The sequence below is a fragment of the Trichosurus vulpecula genome, chromosome 8, assembly GCF_011100635.1.
Source record: "Trichosurus vulpecula isolate mTriVul1 chromosome 8, mTriVul1.pri, whole genome shotgun sequence".
Classification (NCBI taxonomy): Eukaryota; Metazoa; Chordata; class Mammalia; order Diprotodontia; family Phalangeridae; genus Trichosurus; species Trichosurus vulpecula.
Genome location: NC_050580.1, coordinates 123,117,335 through 123,138,354, shown reverse-complemented (window position 1 = coordinate 123,138,354; position 21,020 = coordinate 123,117,335). Strand labels below are relative to the sequence as shown.

At 47.8% G+C, this 21,020-nt stretch overlaps 1 protein-coding gene across 1 annotated transcript in view; it reads left to right on the top strand.

Moving 5' to 3' along the window:
• The window catches only part of ZNF710 (zinc finger protein 710), an 83,812-nt gene extending 65,681 nt beyond the window's left edge, over window positions 1-18,131 (top strand). Inside the window, exons 2-5 of the mRNA XM_036734594.1 lie at window positions 6,935-8,417; window positions 10,475-10,666; window positions 11,562-11,736; window positions 14,235-18,131. Of these exons, the coding sequence (XP_036590489.1) occupies window positions 6,963-8,417; window positions 10,475-10,666; window positions 11,562-11,736; window positions 14,235-14,404 (1,992 nt within the window). The 5' untranslated portion in view covers window positions 6,935-6,962 and the 3' untranslated portion in view covers window positions 14,405-18,131. The remainder of the gene's footprint in view (window positions 1-6,934; window positions 8,418-10,474; window positions 10,667-11,561; window positions 11,737-14,234) is intronic.
• Window positions 18,132-21,020: the final 2,889 nt, after the last annotated feature.

Here is a 21,020-nt window from a genome sequence, read left to right as displayed (position 1 = left end):
TCTCTCTCTCTCTCTCTCTCTCTCTCTCTCTCTCTCTCTCTCTCTCTCTCTCCCTCTCTCCCTCTCTCCCTCTCTCCCTCTCTCCCCCTCTCCCCCTCTCCCTCCCTTCCTCTCTCCCCCTCCCTCCCTTCCCCCCCCCCTCCCTTTCTGTCTCCCCCTCTCCCCCTCCTCTCTTCATTCCTTCTCAGTTTTTGTATGGCTTTCTCCTCCCTGCACTGCTCTCCTTTCCTCTCTACCTTCAGCATAAGTCTCTAAACTGTAATCTGGCAGCTACTGCATTTTGCTGTCTTAAGATTTACTTTCTATCAAAAATGGAGAAATGAGGATGTAGAAAAACAGTTACATTCGGAGATTCATTTTGGGTAAGAGCTCTAGCTGAATTATCACCGTTGATTCATGCCTCCAGTTTAACTATTGCTCTAGTCCTGGTTTGAGATTCTCTAGATCACTAGCATTCTGAATTCTATTTTCTCTTTGACATAATAGAGTAAAAGGAGATTTCTGATCCTCTTGGTGTTGAATTCGGAGTATTAAGTAGAAGTGGTTAGATTTAAGCTGTTTCATTCTGGAAAGTGCTACAGATTGTTTGGGCAGGGGAAGTGAATCCCTGGACCAAAAGCCAGAAGGCACAAGTTCCATATAAAGATGGCTTGGGTGAGGGAAGAGGGAGACTTAAGGCTTGAGGGTGCAGGTGGTTGGGCATCACAACAGAATTCTCCTTTTCAACATGGAGGGAGAGATGGAGGGGTGGAGGAAGGGAGAAAAGATGGGAAAAAAAAAGTAAAAAGCACAAATGGATCAGGGCACAGATAGAGGAAGAGACATAGCCTACAGAGCCCTGGCTACCTTAATTTCCTTCTCCTTATTCCTTCACTGTGTCCTGTTCTCATTGACATCTAGGGGCCTTGTACGTGCCAGGCAGGGAGATGAATGGAGTTCACAACATCACGGTTAGATCCTAGACAAAAGTAAATTTAAAATCCCTACTTTCATTCTCTCCTGTTCCTTCATTCAGCAAACATTCGAGTGCCTGCCATGTCAAGGGGATGTGCTAGATGTTTCCACCCTTAACTGCCATCTACCTGAGGGCTGCGGATTCCCTGAGGAAATGAGTATGTTGGCATTGTCTCTCTTCCAACTGACCCTTTATTTTTTTTTCTACCATCCCTTGGGCCCTCAGTTCTATATTTTATCATGAAATAGAGAGGCATGTTTCTCCTGTGGATTTAAAAAACAAACAAACAGGCATGTCCTAGGCTCCCCAAAACAAGGTTTTAGACTCTACGCAACTATTGTAACAACTTCTCGTGTATTGCTGCTTTGCCTGCCCAGATGGGTGGGCACTATCCCTTCATCCCTCTGAGCGCTGATGTTTCGCTGCATAAAACTTATTCTCTGAGTGAGGGATTCTTCAATTTTTTCCACTCTCGACCCCTTCAGCACTTCTTAAACTGTGGTATGGGGTTGATTCCCATGGTTTAAGTCAAGTCACTACTAGCAGAGGGTTATATGTCCTACGTGTGATGCAGAGGTGTGCCCTGATCTTTTTATGACTTTCTTTTTTCCTTCTATCCATCCCTCTTTCCATGTTGACTAGCTGAAATTTCCTTGAAAGGATTACAACTGCTATAAAGGGACCTCACAGATCAGGGGTAGGTAGAAGTAGGGATTTCTACTCTCAAGTAGAAAAATGGATCCTTTTTAACTCCTTACATGCCTTCTAGTTTCTTGGTCCCAACACAAAAAGAAACTTTTCTTTCTGTAGGGACTGCTGTAGTACTACGTCTCCTACCCACTGCGCCTCTCCTCCAACACACACATCCCAGAGGTCACTGAGACTTGCTTGCTTTTGTTTTTGAAAGTATTTGTCTACCCAGTCCCATCACATCCTCTCTCTGACTTTCTGGCTTTTTCCTTCTAAGCATTTATGCCTCAGAGGTCCCTATGGGAGGAAATGCTTCAGGAAGTTGCTGGGAGAGGGGAGGAAGCTGCAGTGGTTTGTCCAACTTCTCCACTTAAATGACCCTGACTTTGTCTGAAGAACTCTAAAAAATTCCATGTGGTATTTGCTTCAACCTAAAGCCAGCATGTAAAGTCTGTCAGTTTGAGGCTTTGTAAGCGGCGTTTCTGCATAGAAGACACATACATGTATCCTGGTGATATAGCTCTGTCATCATAAAGACTTTGTGAGAGACTAGTTGGCTTTCTTTTTTTCCTCCCCTCAACCAGACTTTTGATTTCATTCATATAGGGAATTCCCAGTAGGGAATGTTCTCTACCAATGCAGAACAGTAGCTTCTCTGTAGTATCTAGTCTTAGAGAGCTGCCTGAAAAACTGAGTGAGAGGGTAAGTGACTTGGAACCCAGAGAGATGGAACCAGATCCCAGATCATTCTGACTCCTAGGCCATCCTCCCTATCCCTGGTGTCTTTCTTTACTACAATTATTTACATAATACAGATGTACAAATGCTCCTCAGTTAGATTGTAGATTAAGGGAGTTGTACCTTATACGTCTTTGGATCCCTTCGTAGGACCCAACCCACTGCTTTGCCTGTGGTTGGCATCCAAATAAAGATTCTTTCAGCTCTCACTTTCTCTGGTTCTGTATATTGATTCAACAAGTTAGTTGGTAGAGAATTCTTAGTTCACTCTATAAGAACAGTGACTCTAAAAACCCTCTACCAACTAACTTGTTAGTTGGTCAGTTATTCTATAAGAACAATAAAGGACAGCTGAGTGGTACAGTGGATAGTCCTGAGCCTGGAGTCAGGAAGATTCATCTTCCTGAGTTCAAATCTGGCTTCAGATACTTACCAGCGGTGTGATCCTGGGCAAGTCACTTTGCCCTGTTTGCCTCAGTTTCCTCATCTGTAAAATGAGCTGGAGAAGGAAATGGCAAACTGCTCTATTATCTTTGCCAAGAAAACCCCAAATGGGGTCATGAAGAGTCAGACACAACTGAAAAGCGACTGAACACCAGTAACACTGTCTGAATCCCTGCCCTTGATTTCTGGGCCCTCATAAGAGATATGGATTACACTTGGAGAAAGCTTCAGGCTGAAAAGAAAGAACAGTTATATGACAGAGGAAAGTAAGAGTTGGGTTGTTAGGTTGTTTTAAGATTTGCAAAATGCCTTATAGACATTCCCTCATTTGATCCTCTCCCACAAACAAACGAATAGCTGCTTTAAAGTCTACATGAATCATCTCATTTGATCCATATAGCAAACCTGAGAGGTAGATACTTATTATTACCCTATTTTGCACATGAGGAAACTGAGTCTTGGACAAAATGATTTGCTGTGGGTCACAGCTAGGAAGTGTCTGGGTTGGGATGATGAACTCAGGTCTTCCTTATTCCAAGTCTGGTGCTCTATTCACTCTGCCACCTGCCTATACAAGCACTATGTAGGAATGAGTGAATATGCCTTCCTTCACTCTCTTGTTGATTCCTAATCAGATTTAGATACAACTCTTCCCTGGATGAACCCTGAATCCTGGAGTATGACAGATTTAGTTCCATCTGGATCTCTGTCTCTCATGGAGGACCCATTCGAAACGCTATTGTTTAATCTCCAGCATTGGTTTCAAGGAAGCTAAATTTCTTTCTTGCTTATTTTTAGCTAAAATGCAGGAAGTGGAAGCTATGCAGTGTTGGAGTGGGGGAGGGAAGTAGTGGAATCCGTGTGTGTTTCCTAAATAAGCGCCGCTCTTGTTAAGAAATAAACTGTTCCCCATGCCAGCATGGCACTGACCCAGAGCTGAAACTCCCAAGTTCCCAGACTCAGTGGCAGAAAGGGAGACGTTGGTGATTCCTGGTTGTCAGAATCAACAAATCTGCCAGTTGGGGAGAGGCCTTTGAGGCCATATAACCGTACTCATAACTGAATAAGAATCCTTTCTAGGACATACCCAGCAAGTGGCCATCCAGCCTGTCCCTGTCCATCACATGGAAGTCTGAGGCTTGAGTCTCTGGGAGAAAAGGACTTTTTAAAAGAGGCAACAGGATGTTGTAGGGGGTGGGGTGGGGGTGACCCAAAATACTTAATCAGAAGTCAGGAGCCCTGGGTTCTAGAGGACTACCAGTAAGCTTTATGGACCTTTCTCTGGAGCTTAATCATTCTCCTTTGTGAAGTGAGACTCACCCGACTATGACTTGTTCTTTAAGGCCCCTTCCAGGTCTGGGATTTAGCATGTTAGTTCTAATTGTGGACTCAAGGGTTCACAGGACAGCTGAGAAATATTTATTGGGGAGAGGGGTGAGGCAGTCAGGGTTAAGTGACTTGCCCAGGGTCACACAGCTAGTTACGTGTCTGAGGCTGAATTTGAACTCAGATCCTCCTGACTTCAGGGCCAGTGCTCTATCACTGTGCCATCCACCTGCCCCCAGAATTATTTACTCTTTTAAAAAGCCCCACCACTAACTAGTTTGCCAAATGGCCACAAGAGTAGTTTGGGTCATTTTCCTGGTGCCATGGACTCGGAAAAGTGTTTTTTTCCTCTATCTCAGCAGAAGTATCATCAGCAGTGTACTCTGGAGTCAGGTGTTTTGAATGCTGCTGGCCTAGGGCTTTATCAGGGTGTAAGCAAGCAGACAAGTACTTGGAAGTTTACAACTGTCCAGCGTAGGGAGAGGGTACCAAGTCACCCTCTGTCCTGCTGGCTGAGAATCATAGGATCACAGGTTTCGAGTTGGAAGGGCTCTTACAGGTCATCTGGTCCAACCCTTGCATTTTACAGATGGCAAAACTGGCCCGGAGAGGCCAGAGCCTGTGCAGTGTCACACAGGTAGTAATTGGCAGAGCTAGGATTTGAACCTGGGTCCTTGGATTCCAAAGCCTTTCCTGCCCCTCATTTTTCTTAATTTCTTCATTCAATCTCCTTTCTACTGTCAGCCCATGCAGAGCTTCCCTCAGTACTCTACTGGCCTTCTGAGAAAACAGCTCACTGCTTGCTTCCTCAGGCATTATTCTCAGCACAGACTAAACTGGAGCCCTTTCTCCTCCTTGACTCTCCATAGAACCATGGGGTTTGGAGCCTCCAACGGCCTTTGGAGATTGTGTAGTCTATGCCTCTCAGATGGAGAGACCAAGGCCCCTCAGGTTTAAGCAGCATGCCCCAAGTCACCGTGGGAGGAAGTGTCAGCACTTGGATTTCAGCAGCAGCTCTAATAGGACTAATTCTAGGCTCCCTCCCTCATTTCTGCCTCTGCCTTCTCTCTCACTTTTTCACCGGGCTCTCAGATACTTGAGTCCCGTGTGTATCTCTTCTGTTTATTGGTTCAGGGCTCCAGGGCAATCAGTTCCTCTTCATGCATAGCTTACTACAAGTGGTTGTGCTGAGTGCAAAGACAGCTGAATCAGAAGACCCGGGCTTGAGCTCCTGCTCTGTCACTAACGCGCCAGGTGACCTGTGTCAACCTCCCCGCAACCTTTCCTTCCCCATCTGTAAAGCAGTAATGATCATATTTATGCTAGCTCTTTACCAGAGGTGTTGTGAGGCTCAAATGGGATCGTGCATATCCCAGGCACTGAGGCGGTACAGCTGGTAGAGGCTGGACCGCGTGTCAGGAAAACCTGAGCTCAAATCTGGTCTCAGACACTTTCTAGTTGTGTGACCACTGGGCAGGTTACTAACTTCTGTCTGCCTTAGTTTCCTTAACTAAAATGGGGATAATAATACCACTTAATCCCAGGGTTGTTGTGGAGAATCTAATGAGATAATATTTATTAAAAGCTCGTTAGACAATGCCTGATATACTGCAGGGGCTTAATAAGTGCTTGTTTCCTTCCTTCTGTATCAAATGCTATATAAATATAGGCACTCCCCCACATACACTTTCAGTTTTATTTTTACATTACTATCATATTTAGAAATTCTCATAGACTATTCAGAGGTGGGGAACCTGCAGCCTTGAGGCCTTGTGGCCCTCTAGGTCCTCAAGTGCAGCCCTTTGATTGAATCCAAACTTCACAGAGCAAATCCTTTCAATAAAGGGATTTGTTCTGACAAGGACCTAGAAGGTCACATATGACCTCGAGGCCACAGGTTCCCCACTGCTGGATACAATAGGGATTTAAAACAAAAAAATAGATATTGGAGAGTACACATGCACTATTTATGTGCGTGGGGTCGGTGTGGAAGAAAGGGCCATTATCCTTAAGGAGTGTCATTTAAAGCTGTGTTTTACTTTTATTAAATGAACAACAGCATAGGCTAGACACCTCCACCCCTCCATCACTCACCATCCCATCCCTTTAAGGCAGGTGGAGCAGGGTGTGAGGGTAGGTGTTTGTCATCATTAGGCTTTTTACATAGATTATAAAATCTTCCTGAAAGGTGGTGGATAGAGGAGCTGACCTTGGAGGCTGGAAGACCTGGGTTCCAATCCTGCTTCTGACATACTAGCTATGTGACCCCATGTGGGCAAGTCACTTAACCTCTCAGTGTGCCAGGCAGCTCTCTCAAACTATGTTACTGATCTCCCTATGGATAAAGGGAGCTCCTTCACTGGACACAGATAAAATCACAGGTTTGAGAGCCTCTAAAGAGCCCGAGAAACCATAGCCTCTCCGTATTTTAAGGCCATCTCTTCCATCTCCCTTATTTTACTGATATGAAAATTGAGGTTTTAACTGACTGCCCATGGTCACAGAAGAATAAGATAATTAGGTAGAAGGAGGACGTTTTGTGTGCATGTTCTTTACTATTAGCAGATTTAGTCTGCCCTGTCATGGATGTTCCTAGCGATGGTCACAGAGAAAGAAATCTCAGCCAGATGCTGTCTGTCCTCGGCCTACATTACCCTGCCCACTCTGATCTTGATTACAGGCACCAACTCCGTGCTGGTGATGCTGGTTGAGGGTGTGTGATGTGTAGACTGTTGTAGGTGCATGTAGAGTGGCCTAATAGACTTCTCCTCTTCCCCACAGCAATGAAAACCTAGCTGGGTGCTGAGTGATGGAGCGCTTTATTGACTCAGGGACGCAGACAGAGGCTGTGGTGGTGCTTTCCTTGGCGCAGGCGGCAGTGTTGGGTCTGGTCTCAGAGAATGAGCTCTTTGGTGCTACCATAAGCCCTGAGGCCTTCTACCCGATGTTGGGACATGAGCTCTCCGACACGGCCGCTGTAGAACCAGAGCCCCCGGACAATGACTACCAGCTGGAGTGTGCGGGGGGAGCGCCAGGAGAGCCCCCAGAGGAGGAGGTGCTAGAGGTTGAGGCAGCATTTGAGAAACACACCCGGAGGAAGAAACGTCCTCCAGTGAGACTGGTGCCCAAAGTCAAGTTTGAGAAGATGGATGAGGAGGAGGAGGAGGAAGACGTATATGAAGTGTCTGTGCCAGCTGATGACAGGCAGGAGGCTCCGGGAGAACCCACAGAGGAGGCCAGCTGCGAAGGCATGGTACAGAACAGCTCTGTCAAGATGATCGACCTCAGCACCTTCGGCCGAAAGTCCCGGCATTCCCGGCACCTGCAGCGGGCTCCCCGGCAAGAGCTGGATGGGGCAGCGTATAACGCCCACTTTCCAGATTCCACTCCAGATGGCTACACTGAACCTACTATGGTGCTGACCCGGGCTGGGTCTGAAGCCATGCATCCAGAGTGCGGATTTGAGCCCCACATGACCTCATTGAGTGATGCCGAGGCGCCTGCTCCCGAATCTCCGGAGCCCGTGAAGAATGATCAGGGCTTTGTGTGGCAGGACCCCGGGGAGTTCGAGGCAGACCCCTCCGGCTCCACTGCAGATCACCACAAGAAAGCCCAGCTGGACCGGCTGGATATCAATGTCCAGATCGACGACTCCTACCTGGTGGAGGCAGGCGACCGGCAGAAGCGTTGGCAGTGCCGCATGTGCGAAAAGTCCTACACCTCCAAGTACAACCTGGTGACCCACATCCTGGGCCACAACGGCATCAAGCCCCACTCGTGCCCGCACTGCAGCAAGCTCTTCAAGCAGCCCAGCCACCTGCAGACCCACCTGCTGACCCACCAGGGCACCCGGCCCCACAAGTGCGAGGTGTGCCACAAGGCCTTTACTCAGACCAGCCACCTCAAACGGCACATGCTGCTGCACACCGACATCAAGCCCTACAGCTGTCACTTCTGTGGCAGGGGCTTTGCCTACCCCAGCGAGCTGAAGGCGCACGAGGTCAAGCACGAGAATGGGCGCTGCCACGTGTGTGTCGAGTGTGGCCTGGACTTCTCCACCCTGACCCAGCTCAAGCGGCACCTGTCCACCCACCAGGGCCCCACCCTCTACCAGTGCCTGGAGTGCAACAAGTCTTTCCACTACCGGAGCCAACTGCAGAACCACATGCTGAAGCACCAGAACGTGAGGCCCTTTGTCTGCACAGAGTGCGGCATGGAGTTCAGCCAGATCCATCACCTCAAACAGCACTCGCTCACCCACAAGGTAATGGAGAAGGGGGCTCGTCAGCTACTCCCCTTCATCCTCCACCCCCTACCCCCAATGCAGGGGGCTCTTGCCTTGTGCTCCATAAGCCTCTCTCCCCTCTTAATAAACTGTTTTCCCACCCTCTCTGGCCTCCCTGCTCTCACCATCATCATCATACTTTTATTTTCATATTCCTGGTCCTCTGCCTTTCCGGTATGGATCACCTCATGAAGAAAGCCTTGGTGGGAAGGGATTAGGAGGGACCTGGGTTTGTGTCCTGTTGATATAGGGTATCTAATGCTTAATTCTCTGAGCCTCCTCCTTAAATTTAAAGTAATAACCATAGTGCCTTATCTCCCAGGTCACATGAGATCTCGCAGGCCAAGTGCTTTGTGAGACTTATTAGCATACCATGTACATGTTAACTGTCACCATGCTTTTTCCCAGCTGGGGCGGAGTACCCTCGAGATCCCACCTATCCTAGCTGAAGCAATTGGTTTGTCCCATAGTGTCAACCCCAAATCTAACAAACTCAAAGGAAAAGATTATAAACCAATAATAATAATAAGGCAAAAGCTCAAGTTGCAAATTTCCCTTAAAAAGCAATAACTTTATATTTATGTAGTAATACTGTATCCATATTCTGTGTGTGTGTATATATATATAGATACAAACATACGTGTGTGCACATATATATGCATAAACATGTGTATATATGCATGTATATGTATATACACATACACACAAAAATCACTCTTTTTCTGTAAACTCTTGGAGACAAGAACCATATGGTAGCTATTCATCATTTATTTGACAAAGATTTATGGAGTCTTGTGGCACAGAAGGCATTGTTGTGGTGCGGTGGTCTTCTCAGAAGAGCTTCCAGGATAGCCACGGAAAGAAGCCATAAACACATGGAACAGCTGTATATAGTAGGAGAGAGACTAGGATGAAGTACAAGTTCAGTACAGTTCAATTCCACATGCCTTTATTAGGCACCTAGTATGTACCAGGCATCAGGAGACACAAAGACAAAAACAAAACTGTCTCTGCTGTCACAGAGATTGTGTTATCTTGGGGGGAGACAACACATATGCAGATAAAACAGATATCGAGTATATACCAAGTCAGTGCTCAGTGGTTTTTAGGGGAGGGATGGAAGTACTGAAGTGCCCCTGTAGCAAAAATTGTCCTAAATATTGGCTGTACCCCTAAAGTGAGATATACAGGTATTAATGGAATTATAGTTTAATTAATAGAATTATATGACATAGCTTTCAGACAGCCAGTATTTGAGTGAAGAGTGTGACTTCTATCTTAACCAATACTGTGTGTTCTCTTGTGGATCCAGTATATTTTGATGCTCAGTTAGCAATAAACGACTAGCCCCGTTTACCGTGATCTTCATCAACAAATATTTATTCAGCTTATACTCTCTGGGTACGGCATTAAGGCCTGTGGATGATTCGCAGATGGTGAAGATGTGATCTCTGCCCTCAGGAAGTTTCCATTTTAAATCTGGGAAGACAGGACAGATAAATAGACATAGGACTAACAAGAAGAATGGTAGAGACCCTAGTCCATGTATCTTTAAACATTGCACCTTGTAATTCAGGATCCATTCCCCTCTCCACGTAAGTCCATAGGCCCCTGGATATACAGGCAGAGAAGCACAAGCCAGTTTGGGTGATGTTAAAAGGGACCCGGATGAGAACCCTAGGATCTGATGGTTCTGGGAGGGCACCATACACTTTTAGGGTAGCATCTTCCTAGTAGCATTCATAGCAGAGCATGTCCCACTGGGCAGGATGGCCCAGAGGTAGGCATTGGTTCCAGTCTTGTCACTGTAGAAGACCTAGCTTCAGATCCGTTTGACTTCACCCCACTAGTCAGTCCACCTCTTAATTACAGGGGCTAGACATGATAATCTCATCCAGCTCTAACCTTCTATGAATCTTTGACCCTATGTTGAAGGAGGTATATTATACCCCAGAAACATGGCTACAGCTATGTTCATTTGTTCTCCTCAAAAGGAGAGTTCACTCATGCCCTTGCTGTGACTTTGATCTTTTCAGGGAGTAAAAGAGTTCAAGTGTGAGGTGTGTGGCCGAGAATTCACCCTGCAAGCCAACATGAAGCGGCACATGCTCATCCACACCAGCGTCCGGCCATACCAGTGCCACATCTGCTTTAAGACCTTTGTTCAGAAGCAGACCCTCAAGACCCACATGATTGTGCATTCCCCTGTGAAGCCCTTCAAATGCAAGGTACCATTAGCATCACCCCTGAGCACCCCCAAAGGATGGGCACCCTCACAGCAGGGTAAGACCTGCCAGGAGTGTGGGACTGTCACTTTGGCAGAAAGCCAAATTGGCATTGAGACGGGCCTGGGCAGCCAGCTTTCCCTTAGCTCTGGCTGCTGGGGTGGGTTTGGATGCAAGAGTCGTCGGTTTGCCAAAAGCCTTCGGCTCTGGGGTAGGAGTGTCAGGGGGATTTTCCACATCTATAATAGCAAGACCACTGTGGTAATTGGAAAAGAATGGATGGTACGTGGCCATAGAGCAGGGGCTCTTAGTTGATGGTCTGGGGAACCCTTGGGAGGGCCCATGGAAAGACTGGTGAGGGTGGGGGTGGGGGAGGTGGGAGTCAATGAATTTGGCTGGGAAAAAAAATTATTACATCTTAATTGCAATACAAGTGGTTTCCATGGCATTCCTGTGTGTTTTACTTCATGCATTTGAAACTACTTTTCTGAGAAGGGGTCCATAGGCTTCTCTGGACTACCAAAGGGGTCCAAGATGCACAAAAAAATGTTAAGAAGCCCTGCTATATATAGAGTGAAAGACCAGCCCTTCAGCTTAGACTGGCTAGCGGGGAGGCAGTGGAAGGAGAAGTGGTGAGATGTTTGGAGGGGCATCAGTAGATTGGGTTTGTGATTTTGTTTCTCAGTTCCTTTTTCTGGCAGCAGCCATATGAGCATGAGAGTGGAGTGGCTCTGTGGTGTCATTGGGGAAAGGAAAAAAAAATGAAGGAAATAAATCTGACAGACAACCTGATTTTGTTTCTGGCCATGTGGCCCTGAGCAGGAGGCCCCACCCTGGATCCTGTTTGGGAGAGAAGCAAGGGCCACTCCCAGAGTTTAAGGGTGTCATTTCCTTACAGGTCTGTGGGAAATCCTTCAACCGTATGTATAACCTGCTGGGCCACATGCACCTACATGCTGGCAGCAAGCCCTTCAAGTGTCCCTACTGCTCCAGCAAGTTCAACTTGAAGGGCAACCTCAGTAGGCACATGAAGGTCAAACATGGGGTCATGGACATCGGCCTGGATAGCCAAGGTAGGTGTGGAAGACTAGGCTCCATTCTGGGGGAAGACTGGGGCAAGAGAACAGGCCCAGGATTAGCACTTGTCTGACTGTCATCCCGGTGAGGACAGAGAAGAGACAGTGGGGAGACTTGCAGCTGCCTCTTCCACAACAACCCCTAGAAACCTCTCTGCAAGGTCGCCGATGTTGGCAGGCTAATCCAAGCCATGCTAGTGTAGATTTAGCAAAGAGCTGCTCTGTATTGGTAGTGGTGGAATATGGTAGTCCAATGGAAAAGACATTGGATTGGGGGTGATAAGCCCTGGGTGCAAACCCTAGCTTGACCTTTGACTAGCTACATGACCATGGGTAAGTCACTTAACCTCCGAGTCTAATTTCCTCATCTAAAAAACGGGGATAAAAAGAATCACCCAGGATAATACGTGCAAGCAGCTTTGTGAATTATAAAGCACCATATAAATGTCGGCAGTTATCGTTTCAGGCTCAGGAACAAGGCCGCGTCCTGTCGTAGAGAAAGAAAAGGGACCACCCCCCCGGAGGAACACACCAAGTGTACGTGATCCAGGGGAGGGAAATCCAAATCTTTCATTAAGCTCTGGGTTCCGAGGCTCTAAAGAGAGGTATTGAGCAGGAATTCTGACCAGCTAGGCAAGCTGGGATGGAGAGAAAAGCATCGTTTGTATCTTTGTGCCTGTCTGTAAATCCATGAGGACTTACTACAGGCTTGTTGTATGGCTAGAACTGTGCTGGGCCCTGTAGGGAATAGGAAAGAAATGCCTCCAAGATGGCTTTAAGTTTCCTTACAGTAAGATTGAAAGACTTCAGACAACGGCAAACTGTCCAAGATGGTGGATACTTTGGTGCAAAATTGTTTTAGGAGAGCCTCTAATTTTCATAGTTTAGAAAATAGGGAGATCACTGAGAGTCAAAGTAATCAGGGAAGGCTTCCTGAAAAAGGTGGTATTTAGTGGGCTTTGAAAGACAAGTGAAATGTAGATAAGGAGAGGACATCCCAGGTCGGACGAAGGACATGAACAGAAGCGCAGTGGTAGGAATGAGGACGATGTGCTTGTAGAGAGACTCATCTGACTCGAGCAGGGACCCATGACGCATCTAGGGCTCTCCATCTTTGAAAACACTGCAACTCATTCATGCCCGCCATATTCCTCTGTGTTGAGTCCCTGATAATTTCGATTCTTTGGCAGCTGTAGGGTTCCATGATCTGTAACCATATAACAAATGGAGCAGTGAAAAGAGCGCTGAATTAGAAGTCACAGGGCTTGGGTTCAAATCCACTCCCCACTTGTGTTACATTAGGCAAGTCTCTCCACACCAACTTTTGCAAAATAAAAGGTTGGACTAGATGGAGAGGGAAAAAGCGTTTGTATTAGCACCTACTGTATACCAGGTACTATGCTAAGTGCTTTACACGTATTTGATCCTCACGACAACCCTGCGAGAGAGCCCCATTTTATAGCTAAGAAAACTGAAGCCAGGGTCACACAGCTAGTATGTATCCGAGGCCGGATCTGAGCTCAGGTCTTCCTGACCTCAGGCCCAGGGCTCTATCCGTCGTGCCATCTAGCTTCCTTGGATGATCTTTGAGGTCCCTTCTGGCTCTTAATCTGTGAACCCTGGAAGGATAATGGTGTTAAAATGATGGATTTTTGCATCTGTGGACAACATGGAATTGTTATGAGGGCTGTGCCATTTCCCAGATGCAGTCAGCCCATTTGTGAGACTGGGTCACTTGGGGTGGAGCCAGATCGGAGTCTGAAAGCCAAGCAGAGGAGGTCGGGTTTGCCGTGTGGCAGGAACCATTGAAGTCTTCGGAGCATCAGCCTGGCCACGGCACACAGGGTTTTCAGGAGATTTGTCCAGCAGAGGAGTGGGGTGCAGGGTCAGGGAAGAAAGAGGTTGGTGAACGGAGGGAGGGCTGTTAGAAGGCTGATGCCACAATCCACATGTGAAGTAACGAGAACCTGGATTCCATTGTGGTACTCATTCAGATGGAAGAGGGACGGGGGGAAGGCAGAGGATTTGGTGGCTGGGTTGCGGCCCTAACAGCAGGCCCAGAAGCCGAGGCCTTTCAGCCGGTGACATCGGGCACTTGGGTGTGAGCTATCCCATCAACTCTTAGAGGTGCAGCCAACTCTCAGAGCTCCTTCAGGAGACACCTAGTGGCTAGAGCAGCACACGAGAAGACGCCCAGGCTCTCAGAACCTTGGCTGCCTCGGAGGAGAGCCTCCTTCAGGCCACCTGGAGTATCCCAGCCATTCAGAAGAGAGCTGGACTCTTCCTGGATTGACCGCAGTTGTGGACAGGCCACACAGAATTAAAGAAGTTGCCTGTTCTGTCTTCTCTTCCAGCAGAGTCACTGGAGTAATCTCTCAGAACTTTAAAAATAAGCATGTTTAAATTTCCTGTTCTTGGGTGACATCCTTTCTCCCTTGCAGCTAGGTCACTGTCTAGGCTTGTTGCGCTGACTGTATTTGACCGATCTTTTCTAGATCCCATGATGGAGCTGACGGGTGCAGACCATGCAGAGCTAGATGGTCCACAGGAGATGGAGGACTACGAAGAAAACTCCTTTGACTATACTGGGGTGGAGAACAGCGCTGATGACAATGCACTGACTGAGCAGGCCATGAAGGAGATGGCCTACTACAATGTATTATAGCTGTGAGTGAGGGTGCTGGCTCCCCAAGGCATGCTCCCATGAAGAGGGGAGAGGCACACTGGGGAAAGGGAGGAGGGAGAGAGAGAGAGAAAGAAAGAGAGAGAAGGAAAAATTATCTGGACTTGATGCTGTTCAAGAAAACAAGCTACTGTCCCACTGCTCTGAGCCCCTCCCACTCCCCTGTAGTTCATTGAACCATTAGGAAAAATTGATTTAGACCAAATGGAGATCTTGCCACTGGGTCCCAGCTGTGAACATGACTTGGATTCCCAGGCTATCTCAATGAAGGATGAAAAGTGGGAGTGGAAGGGGCCAAAGTCAGGGCTTCCCTGGCTCCAGCCCCCTTCGCCTGGATGAAGTAAAGTACAGGGAAGAGACAGGAGAAACACCTTCAGGTCAGAGACAGCATGGGGTGGGGGGAGCTGGGGGCTGAGTCACCCAAGAAGAGCAGGGAGGGCTGCCGCCTTGGTGTCCGGAGCCTCTCCCCTGTGACCTGCATCTCCGGCCGAGTGAGGCTTTGGCAGCTAAAACGCCGGGCTGCTCGGGGCAGGGGGCTGTTCTGGTGAGGTCTCACCCTGTCGGTCTCCGCTCAGGCTATCTTGAAATCCCCAAACACTGGAGGAGGAGATCATCTGAGCCACACGTTGTATCTCTTCTAAACCTACCCCCTGGTTTTGGGCCGCTTTGTCTTTTGTGCAGTACAACTCTGCCCCACACTTGGTTCCACTGCCCCATGGAAGGAGGGCCTCGAGAAGGGAGCTAAGTCCTTTAACCTTTGGGCCCAGGGGCCTCATTTCCCCAAGTGCACTACATGAATAAAGAGTTGACCCAGCCTCTCTGGACAACAGACTCGACTCCCCCAGACCAGGGGAGAGAGGTGGGAGCAATGTCAGAGCACCATGGCATTCCTTGTATTCTACCTCCTGGCTCCTCCCCAGGCCTCATACTGGGGAGCACAGCCCATCCAGGCACATTCAACATGTAGATTTTTACCTGCAGGAAAATCAGACTGTAGGAAAATGGAATGTATTCCTGGCCTTCCGAAGTCACTCCCTCTCCCGTGGGATGCATCAACCCCTCCTAACCAGCATGCCTCTTGTCAGGTCCCTTCACTCCATGGCACTGCTTGGAAAAAACACCAGGAGAAGTGGTTTTCATATTGGTGTCCATAAGGGGTCGTGGTTTTTTATTTATTTAAAAAAAAAGTGGTTCACGGCAGACATGTGCCCTATGATCTTGAGGCCCCCAAAGGCTCCTGGTAACTCAAACAAAGCAGGTTTGCCTTATCAAGTTTGAAAATCACTGACCTAGAGGAAGAGAAGTGGGAATACTGGGGGATGGGGGAGCAGGGGCCATGGTTGGGGAAGCTCCTGGGTTGACATGGGAATGGGTGTCCTCAGGGGGGAGGCCAAGGAAGACTTGTTTTTGTTTTCTGTTTTTTTGTTTTTGAGGGGATGGGGTGGGAAATTTTAAAGTATTTTCTTATTCACATGTCCTAGTTTTGAGGATAGGGGCAGACCGAAGTTGCAAGGCTGCCAAGGGAGAGCAACATATTTAAAAAGGAAAATGAAGCCTGTACAAAATATTTGAGCAAATGTGGGTATTTTGAAAGTAATTTATTTTTTTTTTCCTCTATGTGCTGATCTGTTGCATTTTATCTTTTTTCCCCCCCCATCCCAATGGAGATTCTTTTTTCTCCCTCAAACTTAATTGTTCTCATGTACTGTGTGTGTGACTTGTGATGCCCAAACTAGAAGCAGGCTGTACTGGATCTCAGGGCTCCAGCAATGACTGTTGGAGTGTGGTGGACCAAAGACCGAGATTTGCTATCGCTACCTAAAGGAAAGCCCAGGGGAGGGGGTTTGGGAAGATGAGAGGAAGAGAGCCAGGAAGGAAACTCAACACTGAGGAAAAATAAGGGACTTGGAGTTTCTTCTGCCCAGGCCAAGTGAGGCACTACCCCTCCAGCTCCAAGGCCTTTTCTGCTAAGGATCTGAGGTTCATCACTCACTTTTCTCACCTTACCAGGCTTCCCTCATTGATGGACAAGCAGGTGGCAGTTCTGGCCTTACCTAGCTGCAATATTTATTCATTTTACACCTATCAAACACTTTCTCTGTGCGAGGCATGGCCCCAAATACTGCGCCCCCTACTCATTCCCACTGTCCTAGCACTGCTTTCTTCCACCTGGAAAGAAAACCCTCAAACTTGCCAAAGTAATGGAGCTAACAAGCCTGAGGTAGCGAAGCCATGTTCGTAGGAACGCAAATGTTCTTAGCCTCCCCTGCTGAGTCTCCGAGGTTTCGAGGTCTTCCGGTCCTATACCATGGAGGAAAGGGGTATAAGAAAACCCAAACTGCTTACAAATGGCAGGGAAGGAGGTTTGGGAAAGGGGTTGGTGAGTTGTTTTGACAACATGTCAATCAGAAACAGAAGGCAGAAATTCATGGGGCAACCTGACAGAAACATTCTTATAGCACAAAAGAAAATAGCATTTGGGGACAAGAGCTAACCAAAGTGAAATGGAAGCCCAAGCCCTGCCCGCGACTCTAATATGAATCTGTGTTCTTACACACTGAATAGATGGCGCTAGACAATTCTACAAGGCTTACCTAAGCTCACACAGGTAGCATTGGGAATAACCACTAAAGGGCATTACCCTCTCTGCAAGGAGACAGTCAGCCATCCACAACTTTTGCCTAATTCCTATCCTCATGCAGACCCATTGGCTCTCCTTTCCCAGCTAGGTTTTCTTCTGTGATTGTTGGGCACTGCCGTACTTTGCCCTGATCAGAGCTGCCTCCCCCCCCCTTGAACCCACTTCTACAGTCGGTGAACTAAGTCTCATCAGTTCCTAAGCCTGGCGTTGTTTCTGGTTCCATGGTTCACCAGGCATCCTTGTCCAATTTCTAGCTATACACCGAGGGGGAGGAAAGCCCTCGGACCCCAGCCTCCAAAGTTTCCACTATCACGTTCAGGTGGCAGATGCCAGTTCCTGTGGAAGACTTTATTCTGCTAAGCAGAATGGTATCCTTCCCCACAAACTACCTCTTCCCATTTTGTCTTTATTCCCTGGTACCAAAAAAGAATCCTGTTATCTCCTCCCTCTTCTCGTAAATACGGTGGCCTTGGCTTTAGAACTGGGATACTGCTGAGAGAAAAGGCTCACGTCCCCTTCCCCCAGTGGGAAGAATTTGTTCTCAAAGGGGACAGGGTGGAGAGAGGCAGAATCTGCCCCGACCCTCACACAACCCTCCGCCACTCACACTCCTCCTTTCCTCCTGCCTCCCCTCACTGGCCCCCTTGGTTCCTCTCCTGTTCCCTCTTCACTCCTCCCAGCCCTCCCACCAGCACTGGCCCCCTCTTCATTGTACTTGAAAGCCACAGTGCTAGTGCCTTTCTTTCCTGCCAATGAGACTGAGAAAGGCCACAGCACAATTCACAACTTGGGGTGCAGTATTGGAAAATCCCCCCCTTCCCCATCCCTTTTTCAAAAATACACACACACACACACACAAACACACTCAAACAAGGAAAAAAAAGGCATGCAGCCTCTCAGTGACTTTGGAAAACTTCTGTATGAATCGCATTTTAACTTATTTTGATGTGTACACAAAACAACAGTTTAGAAATTCCACTTGTGCAAAGCCCTACTGTGTTTTTTATGTTTTCTGTTTTAAAGAGTTGTTTACTTAGCAATAATTATAAATAAATGAATATTCTTTAGAGAGGTGACTCTTGAGCGTTTCTTCTCCAAGAGGATGACATTAGACCCACAGATTTGGCAGATTCAGTGATGGCCAAGTTATCTTGCTTCACACCTTCCCTCAAGAATAACACCCAGGTTCACAGGAAATCCTACTCTCCTGTAACCTCAATTTAGAGTTAGACTTCTGCATATGGGTGTTCAGGGAAGACTAGCAGCTCTGGTGGGAGGGCTCACCAGAGCCCTTTTCAGGGCTGCCCATCCAGCTTTGGCGTTTACCTGTCACCGAGCTCTCCACCAGTGGCTCCAAGAAGCTACAACTTGTACAGTGACCACACTCCAGTAAACTGTCTTGACGGATGGGCTGAGGTTGAGAGTAACTGACAGGCCTCAAACCTGTCAATGACTTAGGGGGACATCTGCCCCAAGCATGGGAAGGCTTTCTGTGGCAGAATGGGTGGATAAAAACAATCTGTCCCAGCGGCCACCAAGGCGGCTGAAGGAGGTGCTATGGAACACTTAGAGCTTGGTCAGGCATTGAGGAAGCCAAGGTCGTCCACTGCATCCTGGAGCATCACCAGGTGTCTTGACTCTTGTTCTGCCACTGGACTTCGATGACTCCACAACTTCTTCCTCACTTAAATCCAATTCACGCAAAAGTCAAGATATCGCCCATGATGTCGTTGGTTCTCTTCCATGTTAACAATAGGGTTAGTCTTCTATTACAGAGGTTTCCTTCTCTCTCTGATGCCCATGGCCCTAGAATTGTTGAGTATCAGTGTCACATAGAACGAGGAGCTTTAACAAGAATGACAGGTCCAAGGACCTGAGTCCACTTTTCCTTAGCCTTGGACATGTCACTTGGTCTCATTTTCATCTGTAAAAAGAGGAGTTTGAACCTGTGAGCTCTGTCCCAGCTCTATGATTTTAAAGGTTTGAAAGCCACTCAATACATATGTTAATTTTGAGCAAGTCACTTTACCCTGTGGGTCTCCATTACTGTAAGAAAGAGGGCCCCAGATCCCTTCCAGCTCCTTGATACTATGGGACAGCTACAACAGGGGCAGGCAGCAGGCCCACAGAAACATTTCTCCCCGCTAATAGAGGACAGCTAGAACAGGGGCAGGAGGCCAGCCCACACAAATATTTCTCTCTGTTAATAGAGGACAGCTAGAACAGGGGCAGGAGGCCAGCCCACACAAACATTTCTCTCTGTTAGTAGAGGACAGCTAGAACAGGGGCAGGCGGTGGGCCCACACAAACATTTCTCCCCACTGATAGAGGACAGCTAGAACAGGGGCAGGAGGTGGACCCACAGAAACTTTTCCCTGCTAATAGAGGACAGGTTGTTGCAACAATCCAGCTAGCAGCTGCTGTGGAGGTGAAAAACCAATAACAACCAGCTCACAGAATGCTGCAAGCCCAAGTTCTTTTGATCTGCTGTACTAAGGAAAGCAATGTTAAGGGGTTAACAGTCTTACTTTAATCCAGCATACAAATACCATTCACTTAGTTCAGGGGAAAAAGCCAGCACCCTGAACTTCAGAGCAAATACAAACAAATTACAAACATCAACAGACAGACCAAATACAATTCATAGTTACTGACATCTGAGTTCAGCCCGGGAGCTCCTAACAAGAGTTGGCTCAGAGTCATGCAATACTCCTGTGGGTCAGAGCTCTGAAAAAGAGAAAGCCAACCTCTGGTTTTATATCTTTTTCAGGGTCACGGGTAAGTCACACATGTGACTCACCCACCTGACCTAAAATTGTCACAAAAATGCGACTTAAACCCTGTGGGTCTCCATTACTGTAAGAAAGAGGGCCCCAGATCCCTTCCAGCTCTACGATACTATGGGACAGCTACAACAGGGGCAGGCAGCAGGCCCACACAAACATTTCTTCCCGCTAATAGAGGACAGCTAGAACAGGGGCAGGAGGCCGGCCCACACAAACATTTCTCCCTGCTAATAGAGGACAGCTAGAACAGGGGCAGGAGGCCGGCCCACACAAACATTTCTCCCCACTAATACAGGGCAGCTAGAACAGGGGCAGGAGGCAGGCCCACACAAACATTTCTCTCTGTTAATAGAGGACAGCTAGAACAGGGGCAGGCAGCAGGCCCACACAAGCATTTCTCCCCACTAATAGAGGGCAGCTAGAACAGGGGCAGGAGGCAGGCCCACACAAACATTTCTCTCTGTTAATAGAGGACAGCTAGAACAGGGGCAGGCAGCAGGCCCACACAAGCATTTCTCCCCACTAATAGAGGGCAGCTAGAACAGGGGCAGGAGGCAGGCCCACACAAACATTTCTCTCTCTTAATAGAGGACAGCTAGAACAGGGGCAGGAGGCCAACCCACATAAACATTTCTCCCCACTAATAGAGGACAGCTAGAACAGGGGCAGGCGGCAGGCCCACACAAACATTTCTCCCCGCTAATAGAGGACAAAGCCTTTGAGTTGGTCTGTCTCCACTCTCATCACTCATAATCTGAAGTTGATTCTCAAGCCCTAGGCCTTGCAGTTGTTGGCTGTGGTCCTGCTTTTGATTCCTTTCCAGGGGTTTCTGCCACAACTACTTGAATGAAAAGGAAGGTAACAGGACTACAGAAGGGGTTTCAGAGGCTATTTGGTCATGTCCCCTTACAGATGAAATAAATGAGGCCCAAGGATATTACTTGATTTTCCCAAGGTCACAAAGGAAGCCTATATACCAATATACTATCAGGCTCCCTAGGCAGCTAGGAGGTACAAGTGGATAGAGTGATAGGTGCTCTGGAAGAGCTGAGTTTGAATCCAGCCTCAAAGACACTTGGGCAAGTCACTTAACCTCTGCCTCAGTTTTCTCAGCTGTAAAATGAGGAAAATAACAGCACCTACTCTGCAGGGTTGTTGGGAGGATCAAATG